Consider the following 23989-nt stretch of genomic DNA (forward strand, 5'->3'; position numbering starts at 1 on the left):
TATCTCCCAGTTACCTTTCCACCCCTGTTCTCTTCCTCACCTCCTCATTTCTCAGTCTATCTAGCCTACCAACCCCTATCATACTTCTCAGACATTTCATCTCAAACACATTCAAACTCCTTTTCTCTTTCATGTTCCATGTTTCTGCCCCATACAGTGCTGTTGGCACAATCACTCCTTCATATAACCTCCTCTTAGCATCCATTCCCAGTTGTCTATTTCTCATTACACTCTTTAATCCACCAAGGCATTTACTCGCTTCTCTCAATCTACATTCTACCTCCAACCCCATTCCTCCCTTTCCTGCCACATTCGCACCCAAGTATCTAAAACTATCCACTTCCTCCAGTCTTTTACCCTTTATGCTCACTTCCAGCCTGCTGTCACTCCTCTTGTACATCTCATCACCTTACTTTTGCCCACATTTATCTTCAGCTTCCTTCTTTCACACACCTTCTCAAACTCTGTCAACAACTTCCTCAATCCCTCTGATCCTGCTACAAGTGCAGTGTTGTCTGCAAATAACAACTGGCTCACCTCCCACTTTTCTCCATTTTCTTTAATCATTTCCAACCCCTGACCCACTACCCTTGCATTCACCTCTCGCACTACCCTATCCATGTAAAGATTGAACAGCCAGGGTGACATAACACATCCCTGACGAAGTCCCACCTTTACCTCAAACCATTCACTCTCTCCATTTCTAATCCTAACACAAGTTCTACTACTCTCGTAAAAACTCTTGACTGCTCTTAACAGCTTTCCTCATATCCCATATATCTGCAATACCTCCCACAGTGCCTTCCTGTCTACCCTGTCGTAAGCCTTTTCCAAATCCATAAAAGCCCAAAAAACATCCTTACCTTTTCCTATAGCTTTCTCTTACCACAAAAATCTGATCTACACAACCCCTACCTGTCCTAAACCCACACTGTTCCTCACCAATTACTCCCTCTGTTCCTCTCCTAATCCTCTCAATCAAGACCCTCCCATAAGCCTTCCCAACTACACTTAACAAGTTGATCCCTCTGAAACTATTACACTCACACTTGTCCCCCTTTCCCTTGTAAAGCGAAACTATACAGACACTCCTCCAGTCCTCCGGCACTCTACCCTCTCTTAAACAAACATTAAATAACCTCACCAGCCAGTCCACCATAACTGTACCTCCTTTCTTCAGACATTCTGCATGGCATCCATCCAACCCAGATGCCTTACCTGCTCTCATCATCTTAACAGCTGATGACATATATAACATATACCAACATATATGGCATGATTTCAGGACTAAATGAATTAAATGACTATCTGGCAGAGAAACCAGATATAATGGGAATTGTGGGGATGAAATTAAAAGGTCCACTACCATCGAATATTGTTGGACAAGGTCTATATAATCATTGGATAAAAAATAGGAGAAACAGGGTGGAGTTGTCATGTTTTTGATTAAGAAAGGCTTACATGTGGCAAAGAAAACAGAAGAATATAATAATGTGGAAGTGATTGTGATAAAAATTGAAAAAAGTGACATGAAAAATAGAAAATTTGTAGTGATATATGTGCCCCCATTCTAAAATATTGGAAGACATGAAGCATGCATTAAATGAGATACAGAAAGGAGGAAACTTAGTAATTATGGGTGATTTTAACTCTAAGCAAATGTGTTGGGAGGGGATCACAGTGAAAGGTGGAGAGGACCTTTGGGGAAATATACTGCTGGACATGACCATTGAATACATAATGACTCAATGGGTAAAAGAAAATACCAGATATAGAAACAATGAAGTACTGTTGAGACTAGACTTAATATTTATGTCAGCCTGAAATTGTGGATAAAGTGGAATACAAGACACCATTACCAAGACATCCTTTACTTCTCTTAACTGTCTTTTTAATTCTATTTATTTAGGTTATGGTTATCCTTTAGTTCTTCCAATTTATCAATTCTTTGTGTAATTAGTGTAAGTTGGCTAAACCTAACCCATGATTCGTTCATTTTTGTTAGTTTTTCCTCTAGACTTGCTAATTGGGGGAGGTTGTCAGCTCCTCCCTCACTAAATCCATAGAAATAATTATATCCACTTTCTATTCTGCTGCTCTTATCAATATTTCTAATTTTAATGCTTTTACTGACTTCTTCGACTTCATCTGTGTCATCTGCACATCTCTTGTTAACATTCCTTCTGATGTCCGGGGACTGTTCGTCCCCTTCCTCATTTTCTTCCATTTTCCTCAATAATGCCTCCCCTTCTCCTTTTTCTTTACCTTCCCACTACACCACGAGCTTTCCCCTTCCCTACTAACACGAAAATTACATTTTTTTCCCGGAGTTCCAATCTTCGCCATTAATCCGATGTATGTGGGTATGTGTATATATATATATGTGTATTTACCTATTTGTATTTTACGGGAAGGGGAGCTATGCTCGTGGGGTCCCGTCTTCATATCTCATTTTATCTAAACTATTTTTAAATTCATGTATTGTTTTTGCACACACCACTTTCTCATCTAACTTGTTCCAACTGTCTATTACTCTGTGAGGAAAGCTGATCTTTTTCAAATCTCTTCTATAGCTGTCTTTTTTTATTTTCTTTCCGTGTCCTCTTGTATTTCTGTCATCCCATTTTATCAGATTCTCTCTATCAGTAATTTCCATGCCTTTCATGATTCTGTAAATAGCTATCAAATCTCCTCTCTCTCTTCTTTGCTCTAGTGTCTGTAGTTCAAGTTTTTCTAGTCTCTCTTCATATGATAGTTTTGAGAGTGTTGGTGCCAATTTTGTAATTGCTCTTTGTATTCTTTCAAGTTTTCTTATACATTTTTTTGTACTTGGTGACCATATCGTTGCTGCATATTCCAATCTTGGTCTTATCAGGGTGATTAGGATTTTCTTCACCATTTCTTCATCCAGGTATGTAAATGCAACTTTGATTGTTCTTATTAAATTATAAGTTTCTCCAAAAATCTTATTTATATGTTTCTCAGGTGACATATTATTCATAACAATGACTCCCAGGTCCTTCTCATTTTCTACTTTTTTTATTCCTTCTTCTCCCAATTTATATGCTCCTGTTATTCTGTTTTTGCTTTTTCCAAATTCCATTATACTACACTTTTTTGTATTGAACTCCATCTCCCACTTCCTACTCCATTCCTGTACTTTATTTAGATTTCTCTGTAGTGATTCACAATCTTCTTCAGTTTTCACTCTTTTCAGTAGTTTTGCGTCATCTGCAAAGAAGCTCATATAGCTTTCAATTCCTTCATCTATATCATTAATATATATAGCAAACATTATTGGGGCCAGAACTGTTCCCTGTGGAACACCGCTTATTACTTCATCCCATTTTGAGTGCTGGTTTCTTATCACTACTCTCATTTTTCTTTCTTGCAAAAAGTCTTCCATCCAATTTAGTAGTTTGCCCTGTATTCCTCCTTCAGTTTCTAATTTCTTAATCAACTTCTTATGTGGTACTTTGTCAAAAGCTTTCTTTAGGTCTAGAAATGCACAGTCCGCCCATCCATCTCTTTCTTGTATTATATCTATTAGCCTTGAATAGAAACATATTAAATTGGTGACGCATGATCGTCCTTGTCTGAATCCAAATTGCCTTGGATTTAACACTTTGTTTTTTTCTAAATATTTTACCCATCTACTTTTGATAATTCTTTCACAAATGTTTGCTATTGTACTTGTTAGAGAGACTGGTCTATAGTTGGTAGGTTCTTCTTTATTTCCTCCTTTATATATAGGTACTATATTTGCTTTTTTCCAATCTTCTGGAACTTTTCCTTCTTTCAAGGAACTGTATAGTATGCTATGTATTTTGTCTGCCAGTTCATTCCTGCATTCTTTCAGTATCCAGTTTGCTATTTCATCTGGTCCATGCAATTTTCTGACATCAAGATTACTCAAGTGTGTTAATATTTCATTCTTTGTTACTTCTATTTCTTCCATAGGGGGGACTTTCTCTTTCCCTTCGTTCTCTTCAGGTTGTATGTTCTCCCTTGTAAACACTGATTTAAAATGTTTGTTCATAATTTCCGCCATTTCCATTTCCTCAGTGTATTCAACTCCCTCTAGTCTTAATTTCTCCAAGTCTTGTTTGTTTTTCAGTTTATTGTTTACAAATCTGTAGAATAGTTTTGGTTGATCTTTACACTTTTCTATGATATCTTTTTCATATTTTCTCTTTTCCTCTCTGCACGTTTGTACATATTCATTTCTATAACAGGTATATATTTTCCATTTTTCAGGTCTTCTGTATTTTTTCCATCTGGTCCAGGCTTTGTCTCTTTTGTCTTTTAACTCCCTACAACTTTTGTTGTACCAGCATTTTACATATTCTTTTTCTTGTTTTTGTCTTGGGACATACTTTTCCACTCCTTTTTTGTAAATTTTTGTCAAAATATTCCATTTCTCTTCCACTGTTGTTTCTTCTTTGTATATTTCTTCCCAGTTTTCCTTTTGAAAGAATTCTCTTATTATATCAAAGTTTGTTTTTTCATACATCATTCTTCCTTTTCTATATTGTTCATTTCTTTTCATATATTTTTCTTCATTAAGTTCCAGTTTAATCAATATGTGGTCACTTTTACTTATTGGTGTTTTATATTCAATTTTGTCCACTATTCTAGGTTCAGATGTAATTATTAGGTCTAGTCTCGATGGCTCTTCTTCATTTCTATACCTAGTGTTCTCCTGTATCCATTGTGTCATTGTATGGTCAGTAACCATCTCAAGTAGAGCATTTCCCCATGAGCCGTCTCCACCCTTTACTGTCATTTCTTCTCAGCAGATTTCTTTGCAATTAAAGTCGCCCATCATAACTATTCTTCCTCCCTCTTCCATTATCTTGTTTAATGCTATCTTTGTGTCCTCTAACATACTTTTATGTTCACTCTCTTCCCATGAGGCTGTTTTTGGGGGCACATAATTTATCACAAACTTTCTGTTCTTCTTATCTCTGTCTTCTACTTCCATCATTATCATCTCTACTGTATTCTTTCCATATGTGACACACTTCACGTTTATATCCTTCTTAGGAACATAACTCCACCCCCTTCCTTTTTCACTCTGTTTCTAATCCAATAATTATATGCATCATGTCCTACACTGTTGGGTGGTAGTGGACCTTTTAATTTTGTTTCTACAATTCCCATTATGTCTGGTTCTTTTTCCTTCAAATAATCATTCAGCTCATTAAATCCTGTTATTAATCCATCTATATTTGTGTAAGACACTCTTAGTTTTCTGCCACTTCCATTGTGTTCTCTGTTTCCCTTTTGTTTTTCTCTTGTATGTCGACTTTCTTTAGTTTCATATTCACTACTCTCCAATAGAATCTCTCTTTTTCTGACTCCGTTCTTCTCTCGTTTTTTTCCTTAGCTTCAAGTCTTTTCTGTTTTTCTTCCTCTCTTTCCTCTTTATTCATTTCTCTTTTTATCCATACCTTTTTATATTGTTCATTTGTTGCTAGTTTCCCTGTTTTGGATAAGATATTCTCAGCCGTAGTTTGTGACCTGAATTTAATCTTAATTGGTCTGGTCTTGTCTGTACTATATTTCCCGAGCCTAAATTTCTCTTCGATTTGTTTCATTATTTCTGGTTCATCTTCCTGAACTAATTCTAGTAAATTTCTTACTTTTTCATTTTCCTCTTTGATTCTTGTGGTTCTATCTGGGTTATGTTTCTCTTCCATTCCTAATATAATTATACATTTCTTTCTGTCTGCTAAGTCTCTTACTATATTCTCCTTCTGTCTCATCACTTTAATAACTGAGTCTTCAGTTTGTTCATTCATTTGCTGTCTGATTATGTCAGTGAATGCATCTTTGCTATTTTCTTGGATTTTTTTTCCAACCCTCCTTGTTCTCCTTATTATTCTCCTTTAAGACTTTATTCTCTTCTTTTACTTCTTTTAACTTTTTTTAATTCTTCAATTTCCTTAGTTAAGTTTTTGTTCGCCTTCTCTAGTTCTTCCAATTTTTCAACTCTCTGCACAATGTTGTTAACGTGACCGAACTTAAATTCCCAGTGCTCGATCATCTTATCGAGTTTCTCTTCTAGTCTTGTTAATCGTGGGGGGTTTGTGTCCCCCCCACCCTCTTTAAATCCCTGGAAAATATTTTCATCATCTTCTACTGTATTGCTCTTATCTATACTTCTAATCTTTACATTTTTGTTAGACATTTCATCATCGCTAAATTGGTCCGGCCCTCGTTTGTTTAGATTTCGTCTGCCTGCCTGGGCCAAGTCCTCACCTTCCTAATTTCCTTCCATTTCCCTCAGTAATCCCTCCCCTTCTCCTTTTTCCTTACTTTCCCTACACCACGAGCAATTTCCCCCCCACCCTGTAAATACAATAGGTACTTCCTTTGATTTGGGATCCACGAAATTTCACTTTTTCTTCAGAACGTCGTCTATGCCGTCCGTTTGTTGAAGTGTGTGTGTGTGTAATATATATGTATGTATATATATAATATGTATATATATATATATATACATATATATGTGTTCAACCCAAATACTTTCCCGCATTCGTATATTTCCAATTGTACTATCATAGTGAAGATGGGTTGAACGCAAAATTTCATATATGTATATGTAACTCGAGCATACAAATATATAAGAAAAAATGCACTGACTTATATCTCTCTTAATAGCCTAGTTGGTAAATCACTACCGCACTTGTCATGAGGATGCCGGGTTCGAGTCCTGGGCAGTACCACTACATATTTGTATGCTTGGGTTACTTACACATATATGAAATTTTGCGTTCAACCCATCTCCACTATGAAAGTACAATTGGAAGTATACGAACGCGGGAGAGTATTTGTACAACACTGAATGGGTCCCAGTGATTAGAGATACATTTTAACAACCACAATGCACTTCAATTCTAAGCCATCAAAGGCCAACATGCTTCCCCCTCACCTTCACTTTCCCCCTCTCCCGCCACCCCATCTTACACCACATCTGAATAATCCCATCAGTCCACGTTTCCTCTCTTTTCTTTGTATCTGTAGCTTATAAGTTCCAATTGTCCACTGTCTTATGTACTTTCCTGAGGAAGGCTACGGTTGGTAGCTGAAATATAGAATCTTCTTTCATTCGAAGTTTGTATTCTTTGATTGTGGGTTTCTTGTGTGTTATTTACACACACATGATACGAAAACGGGTCACAACGAGCATAGCTCCCGTCCCGTAAAATACAACTAGGTAAACACACACACACGGACGTCGGATACACAGCGAATATTGGAACTCGGGAAAAGAAGTGCAATATTCGTGGTTCTCAACAATGAGGGACTACCTTGTTGTATTAGTTGGGAAGGGGAAAAGCTCGTGGTGTAGTGGGAAGGTGAAGAAATAGGAGAGAGGGATTATTGAGGAAAATGGAAGGAAATGAGGAAGGGGACGAATGGGCCCCGATCTTAGGAGAGGTATAAACAAACGGGGGGAAGAATACACAGACGGGGAACAACAAGGAAGCAGAGGTGTCAAGAGCAGATATATAGATAATAGCAGCTCAATGGAAAGAGAAGGTAACGGCTTTTATGGATTGAGGAGAAACTAAAAAAAGAACTGAACGAAGAATGGGAGGTTAGGTTTGACCAATTATCACAGGTTACCAAAAGAATTGATAAACTGGAAGAACTAAAGAAAGATAATCAAAATCTAACTAAAGAAATAGAAGAATTAAAAAGACAGTTAAGAGAAGTCAAGGAAAAGAATGAGGAATTAAAGATGAATAATAAAGAAAATAAAGAGTCCATAACAAAAGAGGCAAGTGGTTGGAAAAAGTACAAGAGAACAATAAAATGGAATTTAAAGGTATAACGGAACAACAGATGAAAGAACAAGCTAAAGACACAGTTATTAAAGTGATGAGGGAGAAGGAGAATATAGTAAGAGACTTAGTGGATAAAAAGAAATGTATAATTATATTATGGATGGAAGAGAAGTATAATCTAAATAGGACTACAAGAATAAAGGAAGAAAAGGAAAAAGTAAATAAGATATGAAAAGTAGTTCAAGAAGATGAACCAGAAATAGAAAAACAAATAGAAGAAATGTATTGACTAGAGAAATACAATACAGATAAGACCAGACCAATTAAGGTTAAATCCAGGTCACAAACGACAGCAGAGAATATCTTAACAAATCTTAAAAAATATATAACAAAACTTGAAAGAATACAAAGAGCAATTACAAAATTGGCACCAACACACTCAGAACTATCATATGAAAAGAGACTAGCAAAACTTGAGCTACAGGCACTAGAGCAAAGAAGAGAGAGAGGAGACTTGATAACTATAGAGTAATGAAAGGCATAGAAACTATTGATAGAGAGGATCTAATAAAATGGGATAGTAGAGATACAAGAGGACATAGAAAGAAAATAAAAAAAAAGACAATTATAGAAAATACCTAAAAAAGAACAGCTTTCCCCACAGGGTAATAGATGTTTGGAACAAGTTAGATGAGAAAGGGGTATGTGCAAAAACAATACACGAATGTAAAAACTGTCTAGATAAAAGAGATATGAAGACAGGACACCACGAGCATAGCTCCCCTTCCCGTAAAATACAACTAGGTAAATACACATGCCCGTCGGGGTGGCAGCGAAGTCTGGACTCCGGTGATATCTTCAGATTTCGAGGGTCACAGTGACAAGGAAGTACCTGTGTTGTGTTAATAGGGAAGGGGAAAGCTCGTGGTGTAGTGGGAAGGTGAAGAAAAAGGAGAAGGGGAGGGATTACTGAGGAAATGAGGACGGGGAAGATAGGGCCCAGGAAGTCAGACCGCATGTCAGCAAAAGACGGCCTGACGATAGTGGTGAAGTCGATGTGATTAGTAAAAATGTAAAAGTTGCAAACATAAATAAGAGCAGCGCAATGGAAGGTGAAGATAACTATTTCCATGGATTTGATGAGGGAGGAAATGACAACCTCCCCTGACTAGTAAATCTTGAGGAGAAACTATAAGAAATTAATTAAAATTGGGAAATTAAGTTTAACCAAAGAAAGTTGATTACTCAAAGAGTTGATAAACTGGAAGAACTAAAGAAGGAGAATCAAAACCTAACTAAAGAAATAGTAGACAAAGAAGTACAGGATGAGAATGAGGAATTAAAGAGGAGTAATAAAGAAAATAAAAGAGTTCATAGCAAAAGAGGTAAATGGTTGGAAAAAAGCACAAGAGAACAATAAAATGGAATTTAGAGGTATAATGGAACAGCAGATGAAAGAACAAACTAAGGACACAGTTATTAAAGTAATGAGGGAGAAGGAGAATATAGTAAGAGATTTAGCGGATAAAAAGAAATGTATAATTATATAGGGATGGAAGAGAAATATAATCTAAATAGGACTACAAGAATAAAGGAAGAAAAGGAAAAAGTAAATAAGATATCAAAAGTAGTTCAAGAAGATGAAAATTGCATGGTCCAGATGAAATGACAAACTAGATTTTGAGAGAATGCAGGAATGAACTAACAGACAAAATAGTCTAATAAACAGTTCCTTGAAAGAAGGAAAAATTCCAGAAGATTGGAAAAGAGCAAATATAGTACCAATATATAAGGGGGGAAACAAGGAAGACCCTACTAACTATAGACCAGTCTCCCTTACAAGTATGATAGCTAAAATTTGTGAAAGAATTATCAAAATTAGATGGGTAAGGCATTTGGAAAAAACAATGTACTAAATCCAAGGCAATTTGGATTTAGACAAGGACAATCATGCTTCACAAACTTAATTTGTTTCTATTCAAGGCTAATAGATGTAATACAAGAAAGAGATGGATGGGCTGATTGTGCATTTCTAGACCTGAAAAAAGCTTAGGGTAAGGTGCCACATAAGAAGTTGCTTAAGAAATTAGAAACTGCAGGAGGAATACAGGACAAGCTACTGAAGTGGATGGAAGACTTCTTGCATGAAAGAAAAATGAGAGTGGTGATAAGAGACAAACACTCTGATTAGGATGAAGTGATAAGTGGTGTACAAGGAACAGTTTTGGCCCCAATAATGTTTGCTATATATATTAATGATATGGATAAAGGAATTGAAAGTTATATGAGCTTTTTTGGGGATGATGGGAAATTGTTAAAAAAAAAAGTGAATGCTGAAGAAGATCGTGAGTCGCTACAGAGTCTCAGTAAAGTATGGGAATGGAGCAGGAAGTGGGAGATGGAATTCAATACTAAGAAGTGTATAATGGAATTTGGAAGAAGCAAAAAAGAATACTGGGATCATATAAATTGGGAGAAGAAATAAAAAAGTAGAAAATGAGGAGGAGCTGGGAGTCATTATTATGAATATGTCCCCTGGGAAACATATAATCAAAATTTTTGAGAAACTTATAATTCAATAGGAACAGTCAATGTGGCATTTACATACCTGGATGAAGAAATGGTGGAGAAAATACCAGTCATTTGATAAGACCAAGATTGGAATATGCAGTGATGACGTGGTTATTAAGTACAAAAAAATGTATAACAAAATTTGAAAGAACACAAAGAGCAATTACAAAATTTACACCAACACTCAGAACTATCATATGAAGAGAGACTAGCAAAACTTGAGCTACAGACATTAGAGCAGAGAAGAGAGAGAGGAGACTTGATAACTATTTATAGAATCATGAAAGGCAAGCTATTGATAGAGAGGATCTAATAAAATGGGATAATGTAAATACAAGAGGACACGGAAAGAAAATCAAGACAGTTATAGAAGAGACCTGAAAAAGAACTGCTTTCCCCACAGAGTAATAGACATTTGGAACAGGTTAGATGAGAAAGTGGTATGTGCAAAAACAATACATGATTTTAAAAAGTTTTAAATAAAATGAGATGTGAAGACTGAACACCACGAGCATAGCTCCCCTTCCCATAAAATACAACTAGGTAAATACACCCATGCACACCCACACACACACACCGAAGCATACGGACGTGCTGTGTTGTGAGCATCTATCTAGTGGTTTTATGGCCGGCAACAAATGAAACCTTGTTATTGTGCATGATGATGGCTATTTGGGGTGACCAATAAATGTGTATTTCCAGTTCAATTTTTTTTCATTTATGTATTCTTTTCTGTATAGTTCTGGTAAAAATAGAAAAGGATAGTAATAATGAAGAAAGAACAACAAAAAGAGGATTGGAAGTTAGCACAGTTGAGAGTCCAAGAGACATGATACCCAAATGCCTTTGTGCATTGGATACACCAAGGAAAAATCCAAGGTGAGAAGGTAATGTATTTTCTGGTTTCCAAAGAAATTCAAGTGAATTAGGAAGAAATCTTGATATAGACAGAGAAAGCAGGTACAGTAGTGCACTAAGAAATCGAGAAGTAAACGAACTGATGGAAGAAATTATGGATTTGAAATTTGATTACCGTGCTGTGTACAAAGAACTGATTACTCTACAAAAAATCAATGAACAAACCATAAAAGAATTGAATGACCTAAAAAGTAAAATAGATGGTCTAAATAAAGAAAATGAAAAATGAGGATAAAAGTAAAAAATATGAACTAAAAAAGGAAGTTAAAGAACAGTTGAAAGTAGTGACTGGTAAAGTAGCAGAATCAGTTAAAGAAACAGACCTAATTGAAATAAAAAATGAGTGGAAGAAAGAACAGGAAAACCAAGAAATATCTTTTAGAAAAATATTAAAAGAGCAGATGGAAGGAAACACAAAAGAAGCAGTTATAAATAATAAAAGAAAAGGAAAACCTGGTGAGAGACACAATTGACAAAGGAAAATGCATTGTGGTCCATGGAATACAAGAAAAACATATGTATAGATACCAAAAAGAAAAGGAGAAAGAAACATATGTATAGATACCAAAAAGAAAAGGAGAAAGAACTAGTCAAAGAAATTCTGAAAGAAATACAGGATGAAGATCAAGATCTAGTTAATGAAATTGATGAAATTCATAGGATAGGTAAATACTCTAAAGATAAACATCATAGACCTATAAAAATAAAACTAAGAACAAAAATTATGGCAGAGGAAGCATTATCATAAGTGGTAAAACTTGCAAATAGTAAGAAATTCAAAAATATAAGAATACAAAAGGAAATGAATGATGAAGAAAAAGAGAAAGAAAAAGTGCTTAGAATTGAAGCAAATGATAGGAATGAAAAGAGAACAGAGTCGGAAAAGAATGAGTTTTTTTGGAGTGTGCTGGATTTGAGACTAAAAAAATGGTATATCAAGAAAATGGAAAACTAAACCAAAAAAGAAAACACGAAAATAAAAGTGGCATACACTAACATCAACGGTATGATCTCTGGGATAAACAAATTAAAGGACTATCTAGAAACAGAAAAACCTGACATGGGCATAGTAGAGACAAAATTGAAAGGACCACTATTAAGAAGTATAGTAGGACATGGTGAAAAACAGAACTGATAAGCAAGGAGGTGTCATGATATTGACTAAAAAAAGGGTTAAATGTGACAGATTATTGAAAGTCAGGGGAATACAGATGTAATTATGATTAAAATTGCCAACAAAAAGATGAAAAGCAGAAAATTTATAGTAGTATATGTACCACCAAAAACCCATGCATGGTCAGATAGTGAACATTCCAAATTATTGAAAGAAACAATAAAGGTGCTAAATGAGTTACTGAAGGAAGGGGGAAACAATAACCATGGGCGATTTTAACACAAAAGACATAATTTGGGAAGAAATGACAGTTAAAGGGTGAGATGAACTCTGGAGCAACACGCTACTAGATATGACCACTGAATACACTCTAACACAATGGGTTAAGGAAAATACTAGGTATAAAAAATAATGATGAACCATCAAAACTAGACCTAATATCGACTTCTGAACCAGACATTGTAAACAGAATGGAGTATAAAACACCAATTGGAAAGAGTGACCACATACTAATAGAGTTTGAATTAAAAGAACAAAGCAATATAGACAGAAATTATAAACATAGAGAAGGACGATTCATGTACAACAAAATGGACTTTGTAAAGCTAAGGAAATTTTTCCAAAACACAAATTGGGATATGTTCTCAAAAGAGGAAACAAACATGGAAGACAAATTGAACATATTTAAAGAAAATTATAAAGAGGGAGTCAACAGATATGTACCAAAAAAGAAACAAAAAGAGATTTACATAATATGTTGGTTTAACAAAAGATGTACTGAGGCTAAAGCCAGGAGAGATAAAGCGTGGAAAAAATGGAAGAAAGATAGAAAAACTTCCAAATGGCAAACATATAATAAATTTAGAAATGAATATGTAAACATATGCAGGAAAGAAAAAAAAAAGAATATGAAAGGGATATTATAGACAAATGTAAGGATCAACCGAAACTCTTTTACAGATATGTAAATAACAAACTAAAAGACAAGCATGACATAGTTAAATTGCGTGAAGGAGATAAAGAGTTCACAGAGATGGCAGAAGTTATGAGCAGACATTTCAGGTCTGTCTTAACAATTGAGACTTCTCAACCCTGGGAGGATGAACAATTGGAAAGTTCACCCATAGTGAAGGAAATAAGAATAACACAAAGGGAAATAAGAGATCAAATAAAAAGCCTAGATGTCACAAAGTCACATGGACCGGATAAAATTGCAAATTGGATATTGAAAGAGCGTATAGACAAACTGACAGATAAAATACACAAGATAATAGACTTCTCACTAAAAGAGGGAAAAGTACCACAAGATTGTAAAGATGCAAACATAGTACCAATACATAAAGGGGGAAACAGGGAAGATCCTACAAACTTTAGACTGGTGTCTCTCACAAGCACAGTAGCAAAAATATGCAAAAAGATCATCAAGAGCAGATGGACCAAACATTTGGAAGAAAACAAAATAATAAACCCCAAACAATTTGGTTTAGAAGTGGAAGATCGTGCACCACAAATCTAATCTACTTTTATTCGAGACCAATTGAAATAATATAAGAGATGGATGGGCAGACTGCGCCTTCCTGGATTTGCAGAAAGCTTTTGACAAGGTACCACACAAAAAATCAATAAGCAAAATTGAAAAAATAGGAATTCAAGGCAAACTGTTGGAATGGATAAAGGACTTCTTAACTGGGAGAAAAATAAGAGTGGTACTTAGAGACAGAAATTCAAAAGGGGAAGATGTAAAAAATACCGTCCCACAAGGCTCCGTTTTGGCTCCCTTAATGTTTGCCATATACATAAGTGATATAGATGGAGTAAATTGTTATATGAATTTTTTTGCTGACGATGCTAAATTACTCGAGAGTGAAAACAGAAGAAGATTGTAGATAGCTACAAGATGACCTACATAAAGTATGGGAATGGAGCCAGAAACACAAGATGAATTTCAACATCAAGAAATGTAGCATAATGGAATTTGGAAAAGGTAAAAATAGAGTTTCGGGAAAATATACGATGGGAAACAAAGCAGCAAAGAAAGTAAACTCAGAAAGGGACTTAGGAGTAATCATCTAAAGTGACTTGACTCCTGACAAACATGTAAGCAAGTTATTTGGAGAGACCTGCAATTTAATAAGATCAATGTAAGTGACCTTTGACTACATGGATGAGGAGATGGTTAAGAAATTAATTGTTACACTGATAAGAGTATGCTATATCAATGTGGGCACCTAGCACAAAGAAAAAGACAAGGAAGTTAGAAAGAATCCAAAGAGCAGTGACAAAGATGGCACCCACACTCTCAAATTTGACATATGAACAAAGATTGGAGAAATTACAGCTGTCAATATTAGAGCAGAGAAGGGAAAGAGGCGACTTGTTGACCATATTCAGAATTATGAAAGGGATGGAAGTTCTTGATAGAGATGACCCACTAAAATGGGACAAGAGAGAAACAAGAGGACATGCAAAGAAATTAAAGAAGGATAGTTACAGAAGAGACCTGAAAAAGAACAGTTTCCCGCACAGAGTGATCCAAGTCTGGAATGGGTTGAAAAGTGAAACAGTGAATGCCAGAAACATACACGAGTTCAAAGCTAAACTGGATGTGGAGAGATATGGAGATGGGCCACAACGAGCATAGCATAGCCCCCCCGAGGCCCAGTACTTTGATGTAGTGGGGGGGGGGGCTTGTGTGTAGCAAGGGTGGGCTGAGCTGTGCCAGCCAGGTGCAACCATACTGGAGAGGTCAGCCCTAAGCTACCAGATGAAAACTGAGCCAAAAGATTTTTGTTGACAACCCTAGCTTGTCTTTGACCATGGAGTGGAATGCTCGTAGGATTTGCCGCCCTCACCCTATGACAGTTGTTTTAGGATGAGGTTTTTGGGGTAGTGAATAGATAGGGGGTCCCTCACCCTTTTCCTTTGTGAATTCCCCTATCCCTATCCTTCATATTTGCTACCCTACTTTCCTCTTTCACCATCTTTCTCTAATACTTGTTAAGGAAGGTTCTGGTATCTTGGTGCCTCCCAAGCTACATGTCTGAACCCAGTCAAGTGGGGATGTATACCACGAGGTCCCTATTCCCTGTGAGGGCCGAAAGTTCACTGACTGGGGAATGCATGTTTGCGAGGTAGGTACTAGGCTGCCAACTTCCTTTCTCCTTATCCAGTACACATGCAGAGTGACTACGCTGGACCCATCCTAAATGGGACAAAACAAAAGAAAAGGTAAAAGGTGCAGATGGAGAGATGATAATGGAAGAGAAGGCAGTAAGGGGAAGATGGGCGGAATATTTTAGGGAGTTGCTGAATGTGAAGGAGGATAGGGAGGGAAAGATAGTTGCAGTGGGAAATGCTAAGAAAATGAGAGTGATGAGTGAGGAAAATGGAGGAGAAATAAGGAAGGATGAAGTGAAGGCAGTTGTTAAGATGATGAAAGCAGGTAAGGCACCTGGTCTGGATGGATGCCATGCAGAATGTCTAAAAAAAGGAGGTACAGTGATGGTGGACTGGCTGGTGAGGTTATTTAATGTTTGCTGGAGAGAGGGTAGAGTGCTGGAGGACTGGAGGAGTGCCTGTATAGTTCCACTTTACAAGGGAAAAGGGGACAAGTGTGAATGTAGTAGTTTCAGAGGGATTAGCTTGTTAAGTGTAGTTGGGAAGGCTTATGGGAGGATCTTGATTGAGAGGATTAGGAGAGGAATAGAGGGAGTAATTGGTGAGGAACAGTGTGGATTTAGGATGGGTAGAGGTTGTGTAGATCAGATTTTTGTGGTAAGACAGATATGTGAGAAAGCTATAGGAAAGGGGAAGGATGTTTTTTTGAGCCTTTATGGACCTGGAAAAGGCTTACGACAGGGTAGACAGAAAGGCACTGTGGGAGGTTTTACGGATATATGGGATAGGAGGAAAGCTTCTAGGAGCTGTCAATAGTTTTTATGTGAGTAGTAGAGCTTGTGTCAGGATTAGAAATGGAGAGAGTGAGTGGTTCGAGGTAAAGGTGGGACTTCGTCAAGGATGCGTTATGTCGCCCTGGCTATTCAACTTATACATGGATGGGGTAGTGTGAGAGGTAAATGCAAGGGTAGTGGGTCAGGGATTGGAGATGGTTAAAGAAAATGGAGAAAAGTGGGAGGTGAGCCAGCTGTTGTTTGCGGATAACACTGCGCTTGTGGCAGGATCAGAGGAGGGACTGAGGAAGTTGGTGACAGAGTTTGGGAGAGTATGTGATAGGAGAAAGCTAAAGATAAATGTGGGTAAAAGTAAAGTGATGAGATGTACAAGGGGTGAAAGTGGCAGTAGACTGGAAGTGAGCATTAAGGGAGAGCGACTTGAGGAAGTGGATAATTTTAGATACTTGGGTGCAATTGTGGCAGGAAAAGGTGGAATGAAGGTGGAGGTAGAATGTAGATTGAGAGAAGTGAGTAAATGCCTTGGTGGATTGAAGAGTGTAATGAGGAATAGACATTTGGGAATGGATGCTAAGTGGAGACTGTATGAAGGAGTGATTGTGCCAACAGCACTGTATCGGGCAGAAACATGGAACATAAGAGAGGAAGAGAGAAGGAGTTTGAATGTGTTTGAGATGAGGTGTCTGAGAAGTATGATAGGGGTTACTAGGCTAGATAGAATGAGAAATGAGGAGGTGAGGAGGAGAACAGGGGTGGAAAGGGAGTTGGGAGATAGGGTTGATGAAAGAGTATTAGGATGGTTTGGACACATGGAAAGAATGAGTGAAGAAAGACTAGTAAAAGAGGTATGGAAGGCAGATGTGGAGGGAGTGAACATGAAGGGACGTCCTAGGATGAGATGGATGGATGGGGTGAAGGGGGCTTTAGGGAAGAGGGGAATGTCTGTTGAGGAAGGACGAGAGAAGACAGAAGACAGGGGTGAATGGAGAATGGTTGTATATGGATGATGATGTGATGCATGAGGTGGAATGGGCGGGGGGATGGGGGGTGAGGTAGTATGTGTGAGCAAATTTTAACGCAGCCCAAAGGGATTTCTCCCCATCTTCTCCTTTATGCATGGGTTGACGGAGAGGGAGGGTCGCCGATTTAATGAAGCGGCCTTGCTGTGGATGTGCTGTGTCTTGCGACACTGCTTCTGACCCAGGGCAGTGGACATGGTGCAGGGATGACCCGTCATCCAGGAGGTGCTAAGATGAGAGGGAGGGTGGAGAGGTGTGGAGTGTATTCAGGGATGGAATGGGTGGGAATGATTTTATGCCTTTTCCTTTTTGGCTACCCCCCTTGTAAGGGGGAAAAAGCCTTGGTATATGTATGTATGTATGAGCATTCTATCCTCTCTAAGTAAATTATTGCCTCTTCACTATTTAGTCCAAGAAATACAGGACTGGTTGATACTTATTAACAACCGGAAGAAAATAAAAGTAAACTTTTGCTGGGTGCTGTCCCATGTGGGTATCACTGGAAATGAACAGGCCGATGTTGCAGCCAAAGCCGCTACTAGGCTCAGCCATATAACAGACACAAAAATCCCACATACAGACTTCAAACAAGTAATTCATAGTTATGCAATGGAGAAGTGGCAAGAACAATGGACAAGGCTGGACGGTAGTTACAAGTTAAAAGAGATTCACCCCTTGGTGAGCCCTTGGAAGTCTCATTCTTTGGACAGAAGATCAAGTATTGTTTTAACAAGATTAAGAATTGGCCATTCCTATATTACCCATAAATTTTTTATGGCAAGTGGAGCAGAAAGGCTGGCCCCACAATGCTCCACTTGCCAAGTTGTTTTTAAAATCAAACACATTTCAATTCAGTGCCCTGCATACTCTAATAAGTGCAGGGCAAACTTTTTAACAAATTTATCTCTTAACCTCTTCAGTACGGTTCAAAATCTCGCGGGCAGCATTAGCTGCCAGATGTACGATGTGTTGTAATAATACTCGCATCATAAAATACAGTCACTGCTTATATTGATCGTTCTCTCTTTCACCCATGAATTTTGATAACCATAGAAAATGTGATGAAGACAGTTTAGAGAGTCATTACGCAGGGGCAACTACAATAAATATAATCAAGACGCCGATATGGCAGCCTTGCGTATCCACTTGCTCCTCATGCCGCCTACGTATGTGGCACTGTATGGAAGGGGTTAAAGAAATTTTAGGGGAGAGGGCTCATGTGAACAATGTTTTAAAGTTTTTAAACGACATCAATTTATTTTATGAAATTTAAAATTGTGTATATGATTGCTTGTGAGTGTATCTTGTTTAGATGTGTTTTTGTGAGTGGTTATTGTTTTTACTGTTTTACTTGAAATTTTATATATTCATGTATGATAGATATGAATGGCCTACCGTCTCTGGCGCTTGGCCTTTCAAGCCAAAAAATCCATAAATCAATCAATCGATAGAGATGACCTATTGAAATGGGACAAGAGAGAAACTAGAGGACACAATAAAAAGCTAAAGTAGGACAGTTACAGAAGAGACCTGAAAAACAACAGTTTCCCACACAAAGTGATCAATGTCTGGAACAAACTAAACAGTGAAACAGTGAATGCCAGAACTGTACATGAGTTCAAAAATAAATTGGATGTGGAGAGATATGAAAATGGGTCACAACGAGCATAGTTCCCGTCCCCTAAAATACAACTAGGTAAATACATGCAGATCATAAAAGAATCTTTGTGCAAGAGGCATATTCTATACTTCACCAAACCCCCAAATATCAACCCAACAGAAATCATCACCAAGGCAACAAAAAATGCAATAGTGCACTTATGTTTAGGTCACTACCCTGCATTAAAATAGTACTATTACAGAATCAGCCTGGTAACAGACTAGTTACATCAGATGCAACTACCACACAAAAGACACCAAACACCTTACTACACTGTCCTATACTCATCACATCTAGACAGTACCACAAATTCTTTTCATTGAGTGACTTACAGGCTGTCATGATTATCATGGCTGGTTTTATGGGAATTACAGGTAAACTAGGACAATGGATATATTGATTCATGTGTATATTTGATTTTCATCACTATTTAGGAAGTTCACCATTCCTCTATTTCCCATATGTAATGGAGGAAAAAATTTTAGTTGACAAAAGAGGGGAAAACTGCCTAACAAAGAAGATGAAGGCTGCAATGTATTTAGTGTTACATTGAAATTGGTTTTCAGTGTGTTCTTTGATGACTCAAGGGATAACTTGCTACGAACTCTGGTGTCTGTGCTACGTCCCGGAGGAATGGGGTTAGTTGTGGCCCCTGCACGGAGAGACACCTTCAAGTTATTTGCTCATCTTTGTGAAGCATACTTCAAAGTAACTACATATGAAAGCTATGATGAAGTAGTTGCAAAGTGTGTGGAAAAGGTAAGCTTGGAATGCATACCAAGCATGACCATCTGCTTTGTCTATGTAACCACCTCATGCTTGCAGACAGGGTAAAGCGTTCCATTGCTTTTGTTTTTATTATTAATAGTGGAACAAGTACGGCTGGAGCATTTTGTATTCAGAGCTTGTTTTACCTATGTATGGAATGAATAACATAGGAACTGATGTGCCTGAGTGAGCCAATGTAAAGCTGTGCCTTTGTGTATCTTAGCACTTTCCCCCTCCAAATCAATAAATAGCACATTATCAAATGCAGCCTAACTCCATGCTAGACATTTATATTTCCATTTGCCTTTCTGTACCTATTTTCCGACTTAAATTATTATTACAAAACAATAAATTGCACATTATCAAATGCAGCCTAACTCCATGCTAGATATTTGTATTTCCATATGCTTTTCTGTACCTATTTTCTGACTTAAATTATTATTATTATTATTTTTTTTTCTTCCTCACTTTCTCTGATTGATCTTCCTGTTATGTTTAATTGGCCTGGGCTGCTTCTGCCTTATATCTCTTAGTGTCCTGTCCCTTGGCCTTTTGTTCATTTATATTACCTTTTTTCCTACTCATTTTCTTTTGAAGTTTACCTTTACTGTATTTTTTCTAATTCACTTTTTTCTACTTAAAAACACAAATCTTAAGTCTGCTGCATTTAATTGATGAGTGAATTTTTATTGTTATCATGCCGTATTCTAGCACCAATTTTGTTTGTCAGTATTAGTAGGTTTATAAGTTGTGCATATTAGTAATGGAAGATATTACAGTGAATATAATTGATATTATTTTTTCAGAAATGGAAAAATTGAACACAAAAGAGAAATACTTATGACCCCTGGTATTTTGGTATTGAACACAAAACTAACAGTTTAAGTTTTTATTCCTTTAGTGTACTTCAGATTCAAACTACAACAGGAATCTCCATTACCCTTTGCTGATGGTCCTCCACAAGCCAGATGTTAAGTCGTCTTGAAAATGGAACTTTTGGTGGCCTAAGGAATATAGGTTACATTGAATTCTCAAAGTCAAACCAGCACTAGTCATTTTCAGTTGAAGACCACTCATGTCATTGACTTGATTCTGCTTCTTGCTTTATATTTCCTTCATTCTTTTATGCTCTTAGAACAAAGATATCTGCATTAAGGCTACCAGAGCTAGATGTTTGAGTAAGCTAAAAACATGGTAGTATCTTTTTGTCTTGAAATTAACCATTTATGGGAGCATGTCTTAAGTCCTGCTTATATAAGTAATGTTTAGTTTTAAATTATATTTTTATTATGGTAAAAGATTGAGTGAGAATTCTTTCAATGTGGGTATGATTATTTAGCTGTATTCTGAAGCACTGTCAAGTCCTTTGAGGCATGCTGAGCTCTGTTAGGTATGAGAGATGTTCAGTGCTCTATTTCATGTCATTGCTTTTAGTGCAGCTTATTGACTTGACAATATGAATAGTCTGCACTAGATGGACATGTAGATTGTTTAGAATGTGGATCATAAACAGGGTAATATTAGGACTTTTCTCCTTTTGAAATTTCTAAGAAAATGAGCATATTAACCAAAAATGCTGTAATCATGTCTTTCATTTATCAATCTATAATGATTCTTAATGGAGGTCTACTGCTCAAATACTTAGGATAAGATATTTTCTGTATCACACAGTAGCTAGTGTTTTACACGGTCTGATTTAGGAATCTCGCTATGCATCAAACTACAAGCCTGTCATTATGTGTGACAGGTCTAGCAATCACTCGGGTATTGTGGTAGAACAGGTAACCAGTCAGGTGTTGTGGGATTTTTGGCAGCATTTCAGGTATTGTAGTAGTTCCAGTAACTAATACTGCACATTCATTTAATGTGTGAGATTATATTGTTCAGGAATGGAAAGACCATGTGGTATGTTACTTAAGCAGTTTTTTGAATAGTGACAGCAGATCACTGGTTTATTAGTTACTGCAGAAAGTTGGCATACTGTAGCTGTACTAGTTAATGCTAATGATAGTTCAGGTGTTATCACATTTCATATGTTTATTCCTGTGCCTAGACAGGTTTGGTAGTTTTATAGAGAAGGATACCAATGAGTAGGAATAGACCTACTAGTTGAAGAAAATATTTGTTTCCTCATCACCAGTGGGGATGGTTTAGTTGACACTAAACTGCAGAGAAAAGGAGTAGAGAACATGCTAACATGTGATCTGATGTTTAAACTAACAGGTTTTCCAGCTGTTTATATAGCACGGTGCTTACTTAGGTTGGCTTAACACAGGAAAATAGATTGTAAAATACTCAATTGGAGACAACCTAAAGCTTATCATTGTGATTGTACTATATTTAATTTGTGATGACCAACACATCTGTCCTCTGGGATGATTTTGCACCAATGAGGTAGAGTCAGAAGTGGTAAAGCAGAGATTCAAGGCGGGTAGCAGAAAGGAGAGTTAAGAGTTGTCTGCATTCTTGTTAGAGTAATTATCAGGCTCCTATTATAAAAGAATTCTGTAGGGTCCTGGTCCAAATGAGTGTCATAAAGTCTCTGAAATATGAACTGGACAAAAATTATGCAGTTGCTATCCCGTATAGGGTTCTTATGATGAATAGTGAAGGGCAGTATGTGGGTATAGCAGTGCTTTATTTGATTGGACAAATGGTTGCACTGTAACTGACCAAGGGGTAAAATGATCACTGTAGGGAGACAATGATGTTAGTTGTAAAAGGGTTGTATTTTATTAAATTTATGCTCTACCTTGTTCATCATTTATTGTGCAGGTTAAGACAGATTCTTTGTTAGGTACATGTCTGTAGGTTGTACAGGTTGGTGCTGATCCATAACTTGAGTGCATTATTCATAATGCTTTGACAGGATTATAAGTCTCGTTTGTCCAAAGCATTCAGCTTGATGGTGTAGTGTACAGTTGTTGTTGTTGTTGTTGTTGTGGCTAATGCCAGACATTTTTATTAAGTTGATAGCAGAGGGAGTCTTTGACATTAATGAAGAACTGCACTGTTTTGTGGGATCCCATGTTCAGCAACCTGTGTAGGGTCCCTGTAGTCATGTGGCTTCCTGGCACCTTTTCTGAAGATTGGAATTATGGTCTTGTGTTGTGACCTTAGTGTGTAAGGAAGAGGGTAGTCAACATTACTGCATTAACAATGGAAGCTTAACATCACTTAATGGGTCTTTGTTATTGTGCTTCAAATAGATATAAGAGATTATTTGTTTTCATACTGGTTTCCTGAGCAGTTAGGTTTCACACCCAAGAAATCCAGATTTGGTCAAATTCTTTTTCTTTGTGTCATTACAAGGTGCCAACTTCAGTTTTGACAGAAACTATTTTCAGTTTATTTTAATTTCAAGAGAAAGTTTGATGTTGTTGTTGTTGTCGTTCCCTAGACTGTCTGTCCGAGCAGTCCCGTCTCCCCAAGGAAGGCCACAGCCGAAACTGGGTTTTCCCACAAATCCTTTATAGAGTGTATGTTGTGTTGTTTGCGTGCATGATTGTGTATAATGCAGTCTTCCATTATGTGTTGTATGGTATGGGGTGAAGTGTTACATCCTGGGCAGCTGTTCACAACACGGTCGTCCAGCCTCTTCTGGTAGCTTAGAAGTGCTGGGTGGTGACCGCATCGCAGTCTGGCCAAGTGGACTCTGTCCTTTCGTGGGAGAGAGGATTCAGAAGGGTGGATATCAGGGGGTCTGGCATGCAGCAGTGTGTTGTCTTTCAGTGTGTTAATGGAGCGGTGAGTGATATGATTATGAATATGTTTCTGGAGGCTGGTATTTGGTGGTTGTGGAGGAAGAGAAGAGAGTATCTGTGCGTAATAAAGGTCTTTGGGTGTAGTTTTAATGTTTCTTGGTGTGTGTGGGTGTTCTGCTATGTAGTGTAGCAGGTGTGATGTGTTTGTGGTGGCTGCAGCAAGTGTTTGTGTGCCTCTCATGTCGAGGTGGTCCTTGACTTTGAGGACTTGTTTCATGGTGTAAATGGTCTGTAGGTGTTGTATTTGTGCAGCCTGTAATTGTTTTTAGGGCTTTGTTTTGTATGATTTGAAGGGTGTTGTGGTGTGTCTCACTGAGATTAGGAGCCCATGCAGGACTCGCATAATTCATCACTGTAGTTTGATGTAGTTGATAAAGGCTAGATGGTCCTGAGGCTGGAAGGAGTACTTAATGAAATTATTATTTCAGCTTTGTACTCTATTACTGTAATTACAGTTTAGTAAAGTTG

The 23989-nt window shown here is 37.3% G+C and overlaps 1 protein-coding gene across 2 annotated transcripts in view; it reads left to right on the forward strand.

Moving 5' to 3' along the window:
* LOC143032491 (calmodulin-lysine N-methyltransferase) overlaps positions 1-23109 on the forward strand; it is a 64444-nt gene extending 41335 nt beyond the window's left edge. Inside the window, exons 7-8 of one of the 2 annotated variants that reach the window (XM_076197368.1) lie at positions 19556-19748; positions 20659-21322. In XM_076197368.1, coding sequence (XP_076053483.1) covers positions 19556-19748; positions 20659-20742 — 277 coding nt within the window. In that variant the 3' untranslated portion in view covers positions 20743-21322. Of the gene's footprint in view, positions 1-19555; positions 19749-20658 lie in introns of both variants that reach the window. The other variant, XM_076197369.1, reaches the window with a different exon arrangement.
* The last annotated feature ends 880 nt before the right edge of the window (positions 23110-23989 follow it).

Source organism: Oratosquilla oratoria, chromosome 13 (assembly GCF_046742065.1).
Source record: "Oratosquilla oratoria isolate Oo_2021 chromosome 13, ASM4674206v1, whole genome shotgun sequence".
Taxonomy (NCBI): domain Eukaryota; kingdom Metazoa; phylum Arthropoda; class Malacostraca; order Stomatopoda; family Squillidae; genus Oratosquilla; species Oratosquilla oratoria.